This window comes from Vombatus ursinus, unplaced genomic scaffold, assembly GCF_900497805.2.
Source record: "Vombatus ursinus unplaced genomic scaffold, bare-nosed wombat genome assembly UNPS02014786.1, whole genome shotgun sequence".
Taxonomy (NCBI): domain Eukaryota; kingdom Metazoa; phylum Chordata; class Mammalia; order Diprotodontia; family Vombatidae; genus Vombatus; species Vombatus ursinus.
Genome location: NW_020954564.1, coordinates 47,529,547 through 47,543,679, shown reverse-complemented (window position 1 = coordinate 47,543,679; position 14,133 = coordinate 47,529,547). Strand labels below are relative to the sequence as shown.

The following is a 14,133-nucleotide window of genomic DNA, read 5'->3' as shown; positions in this document are numbered from 1 at the left end:
AAGACTTCTTGAAAAAAGGTGGAATGTGTGCAGTCACTTGAAGGAAGCCAGGGAAAGCAGAAGGCGGAGACAAGGAAGGAGAGCATTCCAGACATGGGGAATCGCTAGCGAAAACGTTCTGTGTCCGGAGATGGAGTGTCTTGTGGGAGGAACAGAAAAGAAGCCAGTGTAACTGGATCGTAGAGTACATGGGGGAGAATAAAGCGTAAGAAGCTTGGAAAAGTACGAAGGGCCCAGGGTGTGAACTGGATTCTGAGTTGGGGGACGCGGGCAAAGGGGAGGCGAGGGACAGAGAATCACACAGGGCGGGGAGGGGCAAAGTCGAGGGCTCCACGGCGTGAATGTCCAGAGAAGGTTCTCCCACGTCACAATTCAGCATCGATCCCCTACACAGGACAAGGCGGCCTTTGCCCGGTGCATGTAGGTATATACATGTGCAATAAGTGCGTTTATGTGAATAAACCAGAGGTATAACAAGCGCTGCTTGACATGGGAAACTACAAGTCCCAGCCGGCTTAGCGGCTTCTGGGAGGACCCTACGGGTCCTGGTAAGTTTCGAGAGTACCACAGGTCCTTCTCTTCCGTGTAACTCCCGCGACTTTCAGTTTTGAGCCATTCAGAAGTAGGGTCGTAGGGGCGGGGAGAAGGAAGAAGCGGAAGGGCAAACTTTCACGCCCTGACGCAGAAACGCTTCGCATCTACAGGAAGTGACGTTGCACCGAGTTCCGGCTTCGGCCTTCTCCGCCGCCGCCGCCGCCGCCGCCACTGCGGGTTGTTATTCCTAAAATGGCGCCCTTGGACTTGGACAAGTATGTGGAGATCGCGCGGCTCTGCAAGTATCTGCCGGAGAACGACCTGAAGGTAAGGGCCGAGCTTCTGGGCCGGGCCGGCGGGGCCGCAGCGCGCTCACTCCGGGGCCCCCGCGTCTTCCGGGAGCGGTGCAACTGAGAGTCCTCCCGCCCTTCTTCCCTCCTTTCCGTCCCGGCCCCCGCCCCTGTCAGCTCCGGGAGCCCCGAGGAGTCGGGGCGGCGGCGGCGGCACCTCCCCGCCCCCCGGCGGCTTCTGTGCCCCTTTTTTTCCCACCCCCGGTCTCGCCTTCTCTCCACCCCGTGGAGCCGACATGCAGAGAAGGGGGCAGTAGCCACAGAAAGAGCTAGAGGAGACTTGAGACATTCTCTGCTCCAGCTCCCCCCTCGCTTTAACAGATGGGGAAACTGAGGTAGGCAGAGAGAAGGGGACCCAAGAAGTCAGCGGCAGATCTTGGCATGGGGGTAGGGGATACGGGGGCATGGACGGTCGCCTGAGGTCCACAGGGGCCTCCGGGGTCGGATCTTCCAGCTCGCTCGCCTGGCAGTTCCCAGCTGAGATCTGGGGATGCCTCTTCTTGGCTGGTCTTACATCAGGGGCGGGATGCCTGCTTGTCGGCGATGTGGCAGGGATCTTGCTTGCTTCAGGAGATCTGCGGGATGCTTCGTAAAGCCCCTTTCAGTTCTGAGACGCTCTGATTCTGTCATTTAAGGGGAAAGTTACAGTTCAAGTGTTTGAAAGGTTGTCATGTGCGAGAGGTATCGAACTTGCTCCGCTTGGCCCCCGGGAGCAGAATTAGGAGCAGTAGATAGAAGTTGCAGCGATTGAGCCTCGATGTAAGGAAAAACTTCCTGCCAGACCACAGCTGAGCAAAAGTGGAATGGGCCACATCAGATCTCCTCTTCCCTAGAGGTCTTCACATAGAGACTTGCTGGCCTAACTTCTTGGGAAAGCTGTAGAAAGTATTGCTGCTCAGGTATGAGTTGGTGTAGATACCTTCTGAAGGTCTTCTAAGTTTTTAGATATTGGGATTTTGATAGCCGTTTGTACTGAAGAATTTGAAGTTTCTCTCTCTTTCCCTCACTCCCATGGAGAATAGGGTTTAGGTTTCTTTTACTTGGCCCCAGGGGGCAGAAGTAGGAACAAGTGGGTACACATTTTCAGAGTGGCATATTTTTGAAACTTCCTAAAAATTAGGAGAGGTATGGGGCAGTATTATGGACAGAGAACCGGGGTCCAAGCCACGAAGATCAGGGTTTAAGTCTTAAGTCTTTGAAACACGCAGCGCTTGTGGCCTTGGGTACATCACTTAACCTCTTAGTGCTTAGGCAGCTGTTTCAGACTCTGAATTGCAGAGAAGGTGCCAACTTAAATTGGTAGAAGGAGTTTCCTCATCTGGAATTTCTGTACACCAGGTCAAAGCTTCAGCCCCTGTTCCCTCTTCCCCCCCAAAATAGACCAGTTCTATAATGGAGTCTACACCCTGAATAAGTGTGAGTTCCCAGGTGCTGGATTTCTTCAAGCAAACAGTAATAGAGCTCACTTATTGAGGAAGATTTAGAGGGAATTTATGTTTCCGTTATATGGTACGACTAGGTCATTTCTGAAGTCCTTTCTGACCAAGAGTTTTTGATTCTACTGTTGTTTCCCTCTTCTTAGAGGAGGGAAAGCCATTTTCTGATCAGATTCAGGAGAGTTAAGATCAAACTTTTTACCTCTGTTTTAGATTCTAACAGCCTGCCTTGTTTTGATTGAGCTGTTGATGTTAGCCTCTTTTTAGACTTAACCATATTTTCAGGGAAAGAAAGTTTTCTACTTTGTTGCAAAGTTTGAGTGTGCAATATTTAGGTTATTGTTAAAATATGATAGCAGATAGAGATTGTAATTTAATTCAGGAAGGTGAAATAAACCATGTTTCCTTATTTCTCTCCCATCCCCCAAATAGGGATTGGTTATAAGACATAGCAAGACAAACTTACTTGCTGGTTGTATTTGTCTAAAGGTGTGGTAACATAAACTCCTTTGTTAGAATGTATGATCCTTGACTGTACGGATTGTTTCATTCGTTATATTTAGTATCTCCAGTGTTTCTGTGCCTAGTATAGTGCACCTACATAGTAGGTGCCTAATAAATGTTTTTCGATTGACTGGTGCTACTTTTAGCTGTTTTAAAGTTTAATTCCCCCCTCCCCCCAAGTTGTTCCTGGTATACTGCCATGTTTTAGTAATTTGAAAGTGAAGGAATTTAAATCTCTGGAATATTGGGGTTTTTTTCCTAAGTGGTTTCTCTGTTTGTGTAGTGCTTATAGTGTTTGTGCTTACAAGTGGGTACTAGTGCCAGAATATTGGTTTACTCAGTAAACTTTGATCAGCTGTTTGCTAAGTGGTTAGCCTGCAGTCAGGTTTCTATCTCTTTTTGAGATATTAAAGGAATTTGTCAATGTAAAATGCATAAATTATGTTCTTATGAGAAAGAGGAGTTTTGCTTCTTTTGCTTTGTGAGTCTGCTCAGTTCATGAAATTTACACTTAAGTGTAACAATTATGGGTAAGCTCACTATTATATTTTCTGTTTGGAAGAAATTTATGGGCAACTTATTTTTAAACAAGATGTCTGGAAAGAAATGAGAAGTCAAAAGATCGTTTCAATTGCAGTTGTGCACATTTATATAGGTAGTACTTTGCAACTTATGAAGCACTTTCCTCATAATACTCTTAGAAGTAATTATATAAACACTATCCCAGTATGCTCCAGAGGAGTGAAGTGACTTGTCTATAGTCATGCAGCTAGTGATAAGAGTTGTGATTGCAACTGAGGCCTTCTTTCTTCCATTTCTAGTACTGTTTCCTCGAAAATTTTGCATTCAGAATAGATACCATTGCCTACATTTTCTTTCTGAATATATTCTTCTCCTTTCGCTTCAGAGATTTCCACGCTTTCCTGGCCTACCTTTCTAACTTCTCTGACCCTTCATCTCAATGTCTTAAGGTATGCATCCCTTAAAGTGTTATTCTTGATTCTCTTCTCTTGGTAATCTCACTTCCACAGTTTCAGCTATTACTATAATATAGATGACACCCAAATCTTTTTCCACTCCCCACCTCTTCTGAGTTCTGGATATACATGAATCCTTCTAGGGCATATCTATCAAGACAGGACTTCTCATTGGCATTTCAAACTCAATACACCCCAAATTGAATTTCTTATCTTTTCCCCAGTGCAGTGGAAAAAGCATTGATTTAGTTAGGGGACTTGGATCTGAATCTAACTTCTGCTATATATTGTCTATGAGACCTTGTTTATGCTTCCCTTAGTCTTTGGACCTGGAGTTCAAAGACCTGAGTTCAAATCAGCCTCAGAGGTCCTTAATAGCTTTGTGACCTGGACAAGTCACTTAACTTTCTGTCTCAGATTCATCATTTGTGAAATAGGAATAATAATAGCATCAACCTCACAGGGTTGTTACGAAGGTAAAATGAGATAACATTTGTAAAGTGCTTCACAGACCTTAAAGTGATAAAGAATTATTATTGTACCTATTATCATGTCCTATTAGCCACCTGGACTATAAACTCTGAGGGCAGGGATTGTTTCTTACCCAAATTTACAACTCCTCTAGTTCCTATTTGCAAGGTGCTGCAGCCGTTCAAATAAATATTTGTTGAATTGAATTAAGCTACAAATTTAATTTTAAACTAGTTTGGCTTTTGTTGGTAGCATTGCCCAGACTATACCAAACAGTTTAAACTTTTATCAGTGATGGAACTAATGATAATAACTAATAATAATAATTCATTGCTTTTAGAAATCATATGTGTCAGTTGATTTGCCTTATGGCTGAACTCACCATATCTTTGATCTCTCAGATCAAAACTCCTATCCTTTCCATAGTCACTACATCCTTCTATGTAGTGTCTCCTCCATTAGAATGTAGGAAGGTTAAGGGGCAGCTAGGTGGTGCGGTGGATAGAGCTCTGGCCTTGGAGTCAAGAAGACCTGAGTTCACATGTGACCTCAGACACTTGACACTTACTAGCAGTATGACCCTGGGCAAGTCACTTAACCCCGATTGCCTTACCAAAAAGCAAAAAAAAAAAAAAAAAAATAGGAAGGTTAGGGACTGTTTCTTTTAATCCTATCCGAAGCACTTAGCTCAGTGCCTGGCACATAATAACTGCTTATTAAATACTTTTTCATTTATCCTTTTGCACTTTAAGGTGTATAGAGTACTCTCAGTATAACCCTGGGAGGTAGGCAGTCAAGTCTCTTATCTCCATTTTACAGATGAGGAAATTGAGGCGCAGAGAAGTTAATTGAGTTGTCCAAGGGCAAGTGACAGAGCAAGGATTAAAATCTGCCTCTTGGATCCTATTCTAGAACTCTTTCCTGTATACTACCTTGTTTTTATTAATATTATAAAAACCACTACTAAATTTAAGAACAGGGAATGGATGTGAGGTTTGGTTTTTCTTTTTCTTTATTAGACACAAAGCTGTTCTAATAATTATATTTGCCAGTAATTAACTATTGCTTCTCATATTAATGTGAGTTTTTCTTTGAAGTCTGATACCAACTTGAAATTGTGCATTAAAATGATTTTGGAAATAACCTATTATTGTCTTAGACTTTAGAAAGCCTTGATGTGCTGGACTTAGCTTTCTGTCCCACCCCTTCAAACTAAGGAAAGTATAGTTGTCATCACATTTCGTTTCCTTTTTGAACCCAGTTATTTTCTACCTAGTTTAAACTGTCATGACTTTTCTGGGCAACAACAGATAAGGAAGTTTTGTGGGTTTGCCTACAAAACAAGAGATCTCCCTGTTGGAATGGCTTTGTGGAATGCATTTTCTGAGATTGCTGACTTTTTGCTTGCAGAAATCAGCATTTCATGGGTGATCATGGTCAAAGAATTCATTTCATGATTCTTCCCCTATTGGTGATGGTAGGTGGTACTTAACTGGGTTAGTCCATGGATGGCAGACAGGCCAACTATTGCTGGATTTGTACTGGAAGTTCTTTCAGGTTGGTGGGACTTGCCCGAGCTTGCACTATACTTATATAGCCTTTGGAAATACAAGGTCATCTCTTTACCACAATCATCATAGTGAGACTTGTACAGTTTGACAAATTTCAGTTTGTTTCAGTTCATGGAGTTGATACAGAAATAAGAAGTATGGGCCAAAGAAAAGGTTCAGGGTACTCTAAGCCTTGGTTTCCTTATCTGCAGAGTGAGGTTGGACTAGATCTTCTCTGGGTTCCCCTTCTTATCCAGCACTACTTCCTAAGGGATTCCAAGGCCAATGTGTGATATATTAAAGAGAAGGAGGCAGATAGATGAGCATTGAGATCACTTAATGATCACAGATGCCGTCCCTTGCATGAAGGCTTCCCTGATAGCTGTCCTCTTCCTTATTCATCACTCAAGTAGTTATTTTGTTCTGCTCTAATTAATTTGCAAAGTAATAATGTGTTATATAGTTACCCATAGTTTATATGTCTTATCAATTAATAAACATTTATTGACCGTTTATTGTGTGCCAGACATTGAATATACAAAGAAAAGAGACAACTACTACCTTCAGGAAGCTTATATTCTATTAGATGAGATAATATGTTCGCAGATGAAAATAATGGGTACCTACAAAACAATACCTAATAATGGACAGTACTGACAACTGAGCTACTAAAACTGAGGATTTTTAGGAGTTGGTGCTTGAGGAGGAAAGTTGAGGGTGAGGAGGGAGGCCCTTCCAGGCAGGGGAGACAGTCTTTGTATGAAGACAGGAGATGGCATGCTGTGTGAGAGAGCAGCAAGCAAATCAGTTTGACTGAAGTGGAGTGTGCTTGAGGTGGGGTGGGTGGGGAGGTTAGAGTAATGCTTTATCTGTCTGGAGCTAGATAGAAAGGAGTCTTTTAACTGCCAAACAAAGGAGTGTGGTTTTGATCATACGAGGCAGTAGGGAGCCACTGAAGCTTCTTGAACCAAGGTACATGGTTAGAAATATCAATTTGGCAACCATGTGGAAGATAGATTGGATATAGGAGATCCTGGATGCAGGATGAGCTAAGATAATATTGAGAGCCCCCCTTATTTAATCTTTGTATCTCTCTGAGGACCTGTCACAGTTATTTTGTGTGATAGGTGCCTAATAAATGTTTGTTGAATGAAATCCAGAGGAAAAAAAAAAGTTTGTTCTGGTATGGAAATTAAATGAACTTCTTACCTAAATTATTACTTGACTTTCGAGGCCAAATCACCGTTCATTGTGCCCTGTTGTCTTTCCTACCAAACTTGTAATTAAATAAATATTTATTAAGCACCTTATAAAAAAGAAGTGGGTTTAGACAGGATGCAAAGAGGAAATGTGACATAGATTCAGAGTGTTAGAATTAGCAGAGGCCATAGAGACCATCTATTCTAGCCTCGTCATTTTACCAACAAGGAAAACGAGACTCAGAAAGATGAAGTGACTTGACCTGGTCACATAGATATCAGAAACAGTATTTGAACTCTTGTCAAGGGTTATTTAAAGTTAATTATACTGTCTCTCCTAAATATACTGTCACCCTAAAGGTGCTGACATCTTTATAGTGTCTATTGTTATCTTACTGGATTGAAAACTATGAGGCTAGAAGCCTTTTCTTACTCATTTTTTCACCTTGCAATCAACACAGTGCTCTGTACGTTGTATATATTTAATTGAATATTTGGTGCATTTAATTGTTCAATATGACTGTGATTCTTAAGGTTTCATAGAGAATCTTGGGAATTACTGACCATAGTTTCTCTCTTATCAGTTCCTTCATATCAGAGAACTAGTGAAATAAATACTAAAGGAAGGCTTTATTGAATAGCTTTTTAGAGGGAAGAATAATTTCTGTAAGGGAAAAATCATTGCCTGACAACTATTAAAAAATCTTAGTGAGTTAAGTGAGAACAAATGGTATGGTGGAAAAGCAACTGTATTTGGGGTCAGAGGACCTATGTTAGCATTCTGTCTCTGTTACTATCTGTGGGACTTGGGGTAAAGTTACTTGCCCCAAGTAACTTTAAACAAACCTTTAAAAAAAGCCTTGTGTCATAACTATAGTCTGCCACTTTCCTAAAGTTAGGAGGGAGTCATGTTTCACCTTTAGTCCTCTAAAGTTAAGACTGGTCACTTTCACAACTTGATTATTATCAATCAAGCAGATAATACATATTTACTGTGTCTTTTATGTGCCTGGCATTGTACTAATTGTTGGATATACCGGTAAAAAAAAAAAAGTAAAAACAGTATCTGTCCTCAAGGAGATTTTATTCGAATAGTAAGATGACAAATAGGTATATACAAGATACATGCAAAAACGGTGGAAGGTAACCTTAGGGAGGAAGGCGCTAACAACTTGGTGGGTCCCAGGAAAGGTGGCATTTGAGCTGAGTCTTGAAGGAAGCTAAGGATCCTAAGAGATGGGAATTGAAGAGTGAGAACATTTCAGGAATGAGGGACAGCCCATGTCTATTGATAGGAGATGAAACCTATGTGAGGAACTAGTATGGACCACTGGACCAGCATGGGTAGATTGTAAAGTACTTGGAGGAGAATAATACATTATAACTAACACCTACCCCAACATTGTTATATTCATAACAGTTCCTAAGGGCCTGCTCCCTGTAACACTGTTCAATGAATGTATTTTAGTGAGCTTGTATCAGAAGTTGGCTGTATCAGTTTGCTACTGTGGCCAAGAAACCATCAGGAGGATATTAGAAATGTCAGACACATTGTCCTATCCCTGCATGAATAAAAGGTTTGATTGGAGTTCTGAAGTCTTTTAATACTATTTTCTTTGTGTGGTTGTGGTCATTGTGTTCACTTAACCTCTTCAGATCTTAGTTATTCTTTCAAATGAGATTGTTGAACTAATTGATCTTTTAGATCCTTTCCAGATCTTAAATCCTATAATTTTGTGATTTTGGGGGGGTGGGGCGGGTCAGCCACTTAGTCCATCCAGGCTAGTATTCTCTATGTTGGAGGTGCCAAATGATGCTTTGTCAGAGGATGTGGTTGTCTTACACCTCAAAAACTAAGGGGGTCAGAAATTTTAGATTTCCTTAGTATCTATTGTGGTTCAGTTATTCAGACTAGCTTTGTTGGGGTCCATTTATAAGTATATATCCCTTCCCGTTGAACTTTGTCTTTTTAGAGTTTAAGCTTCTTGAGAGCAGGGACTGTTTTTGCTTTATCTTTGTGTCAGTTCTTAGAACAGTGGCTGGCACATAGTAATAACTCAATAAATGTTTATTTATTTGTTAAAGAAGTACAGTTGATTATGAAGTAGCAATTCTCTCTTTTTGTTCAAAGCTTAACTCTCCCCATCTTCCAAAAAATGGCCCCTTGTTCTTGTATTCTGGAATTTGGTTAACAATTGGGTTTTTTTAATAATGAATTTTTTTGAAAAATGTTTTTATTGGTATTTTATTAGTATCCCATGTATTTCTCCCCCTCACAGAGATCCATCCCATATGACAAATAGTATTTTTAGAGAGGAAAAAAAAAGTTAGCATAACTGATTGGTTTATTGAAAAAGTCTAGGGGCAGCTAGGTGGCGCAGTGGATAGAGCGCCGGCCATGAAGTCAGGAGGACCTGAGTTCAAATGTGGCCTCAGACCAAACACTTGACACATACTAGCTGTGTGACCTTGGGCAAGTCACTTAACCCCGATTGCCTCACTTAAAAAAAAAAGAGGAAAAAGAAAAAGTCTAAAACTGTCCATTGTGTAACACATGTGGACCTCCTACCTCCATGAAGGAGTAGGTTGGGGGTATTTTCTCATATCTGTTTATATGAGTCCTACTTGATCTTTGTAATTGTGTTTCATTTACTTTTGATCTGTTGGTGTGTCATTCTTGCCATATACATCGTTGTAGTTACTGTAGTTTCTTCTCCCTGCCCCTCTGCCCTTTGGTCAGTTACACTTCCCTCCCCCCACTTGTTATAATGTAGTCCCGTAAATGAAGCATTCAACTGTAGGCAGGGTGTTGCCATGTTCTGTCCATAGTGGCTGCTGTCCAGCTCTTCACTGTTACTCCTAGATTTTTTCCTTTTACCTGTCTCCCTGGTTACATTTAGAAAAAGTCTCTTGCTGGTCTCTTGTCACACTATTGCTGTATTTATTCCTTTTTCTCACATTTCTCTTGTTTGGTATATTTGAGAAGTAAATAATTTCTTCGGTTCTGGTTTTCTTTATAAAAATGTTTCATGCTCTTTAATTGAATAGCCGTCTTTTGCCCTGTATGGTTAAGTTCAGATTTGTGGGATAGATCACTCTGGTCTGCTGCCGCTACTCTGAACACATTATTCCATTTCCTCAACCTTTTTCTAGTTGGTGAAGAATAATCTTGCATTTTTTGAATGTTCTTTTCTTTGTATTTGAAGGTCTTTCTCCTGATGGCTATAAGAACTTGTTTCTGAATTGAATTGTTAAATTTAACCATTATGTGTCTTGGACTTTGCAACCTTGTTTTTTTTTTTTCTGGAAGCAATCTATGATTTCTTTCAATTGAAATTTCATTTTCTATGTTCAGAAGTTCTAGGCAGTCCTTGTCTATGATTTCCTTTGTCATGGTGTTAAGGTTTTTTGTCCTGTTGTGTTCTTCTGGGAGACCTCTAATTCTTAGGTTGTCTCTGCATCCTGTCTTAGAGATCAGTGTGTGTGTTTTTTTTTTAAGGCAATTGGGGTTACGTGACTTGCCCAGGGTCACACAGCTAGTAAGTGTCAAGTGTCTGGTCTGAGGCCGGATTTGAACTCAGGTCCTCCTGACTTCAGGACCAGTGCTCTATCCACTGCACCACCTAACTGACCCTGGATCAGTATGTTTTGTTTGCATATTTTCCTTTATGTTATTGTTTTTTGCTTCTCTTCTTCTATGTTGTCCATCACTTCTTTGTATTCGCATTCCCAATCTATTCTTCTGTCTTGTGAATCTTCGGTGAATCTTGCCATTGCAGATTTGAGTTTGTCTTTTCTGCTCATTGTTTTTACTATGTAGGCCATAAAATTCTGCTCTTGTAATTCTCCTTTCTCTTTTAAACCATTCAGGAAAAGCATGTTTGGTTCCATGTTCTCAAATTCCTCAGGGTCCTCTGTCTTATCAAGTGTTGGATCATTTTCCTTTATTTTACAGTATTTATTCATAGATTCCTGAACTTGTTTACTCAAACTTGAGGCCATATTTCCTTCTGGTTTTTGTTGTTGTTGTTGTTGTTGATTTATCTGTTTATGTTCAGAGTCTTTGAGATTTATTCTTTCTGAAATCTTTAGTACTTTTAGTCCCCTCCCCCCCATTTTCCTCATCACTCATTTTCTGACTCTCTTCCCTTTGGTTGTGGTTTACTTGGGGGCTGGATCTCAAATAGTCTCAGCCTTCTTCCACACTGGGCAATTTATGGTTTATTAGCCTAGGTCTCTGGATGGTTAGAACTGGCCCCAGCTGGTTGCAGTGCTCTCTCTTTTAGTTTTGGTGGAATGCTACACAGCCCTTAAAATTCCATTTCCTCCCCCATACAAGATGTCCTATACTGGTGACCTGTCCCACTTTCTCTGTTCCTCATTTCTCTGGCCTGGCGCTAGCAGTTCAGAGCTTTGCAGCACTGGTGCTTCCAGGTTACCACCTCCATCAGGCTTTTGCTCTTGAAGGGCTGTGGCCAAGCTGGCTATCCAGGCCTGAGCAAACTTAAGCGGGCAAGCAAACTTCTGAAAACCTAAACCCCAAGTTTCCATGGCACTGGAAGAAAAAAAAAAGGAGGGACCTGGATGTAGAGATAGGTTTTGATATAAGCCTTTTTTTTTTTTTTTTTTTAATTCTGGATGTCCTACCATAGAAAGAGCTAAAGTTACTTTATCTTTGGTGCATAATTTCTTTTTTTTTTGGAGAGGTTTAAAAGGTCATGGGTATTGAAGAAAATATCTGGTCTTCTATCTTGTTGCTCATGTGGTTTAGACATCGGCTATTATATATTAAGAGCAATCATTATAACTATCTTGCAAAAAAAAAAAAAAAAACCAAAACAACCTTGGTTGGAATATGCTGGGTTTTCTGTAAAGTTCCTTTCCTACAGAAACAGAAATTTTTACCCCCTCCATGATTTTATAGATTCTCATCTGTTAATAGGTTGAGTTCAGCACACATTTATTAAGCATCTACCATGTGCAAGACATTTGGGATACAAAAACAGAAGCTAAAGTCTCCACCCTCAGAAGCTTATATGCCTTTAGCCTAATTGATTTAATCTTTTTCTTCCCCATATAGTGTCACTCTGTTCTTTTAATCATTTTATTCACACCTCTCTTGATCCCTGATGTTGTATTTTATCTTTCTTGAGGTGGTACATTGGAAACTGCATGCATCATTTCAGGTGTGCACAACACCTGGCATTCATATGGCATTTTCTTTGTTATTTCCAGTACCCTTTCTGATTTTTTCCCCCTCTTTTTTTTTGGACACAGTAGTAGATTGAAGCATGAAGTGAAGATGGAATGTCAGGTTCAGAGAGTTTGGATGGAATGTGGACTGTGTGGTGAGAAATAATGTGAATAAGCTTAGAAAGGTGTATTGGAATCAGATTGCAGAAGGCCTTAAATGTGTTATTTTATCCTAGTAGTATTAAAAAAACCACTGGAGGTTTTTGAATGAGAGGTGACAATGGCACATTTTTGCCTTAATTTTTTTTTTTGGACTGTCATTCAGATGATAGATTACAGAGTGGAGTGACTTGAATACAGGAGACTAATCAGTAGACTACTACAGTAGTCCAGGTAAGAATAAGAGTGTTAAGGAAAATAGTGTGATTGGAGAGAAGGAAAGAGACTTTGTGGAGGAGAATTGGCAGTTTGGCAAGTGATTGCCTAATGAGGGAGAGGGAAAATTGAACTTCAGTAGTACCAGTAGTAGATCTTTGATTGTGAGTCCCTCATGCTAAATCTTGAAACAGTCTGGTAGCCCCCATTCCCACTCACTAGAATATAATTAGTAAGATGACTTTGGAGGTGGGTGTTATTACATATAGCACTTTAAGGTATGCAAAGTGCTCTTAAAGCAACAGTGAAACAGGTAGTGTTGGTAAATAGAGATATAGCTGGGTGGTTTAGTGGCTGGAGTACGAGAATTAGAGTTAAGAATATCTGAGTTCCATTCTTGTCTTGAACAAACTGTGTAACCCTGGACAACCCTGGTTTCTTTTTTTAACCTCCCTCAGCTTCACTTTTCTTAGCTGTGAAGTGGGAAAATAGTGCCTAGTTCACAGGATTGTTGTGAAGCTCAAATAAGATAATAGATGTGAAGTGCTTTGTAAATCTCAAATCACTATGAAGGCTAGCTATTATTAGGAATTATCATCTTTGTTTTACTGCTGTGGAAACAGGCTCTTAGAAATTATGTGACTTGCTCAGGATCACATAGCTTAACCTTCAGAGAGTAGTGGAACCCAGGTTTCCTGATGCTAGGTTCTATGATCTTTTTACTTTCATTAATCTTTAAATATTTGAAAAAACTCTTATGTGGAAGGGGAATTAGTTCTGCTTGGTCCTAGAGTACAGAACTAGGAACAATTGGAAAAATTGTGCAGTGGTAGATTTACAGTTGATATAAAGAAAAATTTTCTAGCAGTGACATCTGTGCAAACATCAAAGGGGCAGCTTCTGGAGATAGTGAGATCTTCTTCACCAAGGGTCTTTAAAACAAAGGGCAGATAGCTATTTGTCTGGTATCTTTAGAGGGAGTTCTTCAGGTTGCTTCTGAGGTTTCTTGCAGTCTTAAGGTTCTTTGATTTTATAACTCCAGGGTTAGGAACTTGGATAACTTGTGAAGTCTGTAGAATCTCAGTGACTGAAGAAACAGATACTATGTTTTAGTTGAATTTTTGATCTTCTTCAGTGCCCAGGACTTTGCACATAGTACTGGTTTAATAAATATTTGTTGAATGAAACAGTCAATCTTATTGCCTTGAATTGTTGCCTAAATCTCATATGATTTAAATTTTCTGTGTTATTGTGACTTCAGCAATTCAAGCAAAACATTTGTTGAGCGCTACCGAGTTTAAATAAGCGATAGCTGAGGAGATGTCTCTTCCCAGCTAGATTTTAAGTGGTCACTTAGAAAGTAGAGAAAATATCTTATTCAGTTGTGTGTACCCCTCAGTGAATGGCATAATGCTTTGCACTCACTAAAGATGAAACATCATTTAATGGAAAAAAAATATTGAACTGAGAGATCACTGTATCATAGAAAATGGGGGAAGAAGGAGTAAAAAAGACCAGAAAGGTGCCAGGTTGTAAAGGACTTT

The 14,133-nt window shown here is 40.3% G+C and overlaps 1 protein-coding gene across 1 annotated transcript in view; it reads left to right on the top strand.

The window, feature by feature from the left end:
- The first annotated feature begins 715 nt into the window (after positions 1–715).
- LOC114047166 (serine/threonine-protein phosphatase 6 catalytic subunit) overlaps positions 716–14,133 on the top strand; it is a 44,207-nt gene continuing 30,789 nt past the window's right edge. Inside the window, exon 1 of the mRNA XM_027867934.1 lies at positions 716–861. Coding sequence (XP_027723735.1) covers positions 787–861 — 75 coding nt within the window. The 5' untranslated portion in view covers positions 716–786. The remainder of the gene's footprint in view (positions 862–14,133) is intronic.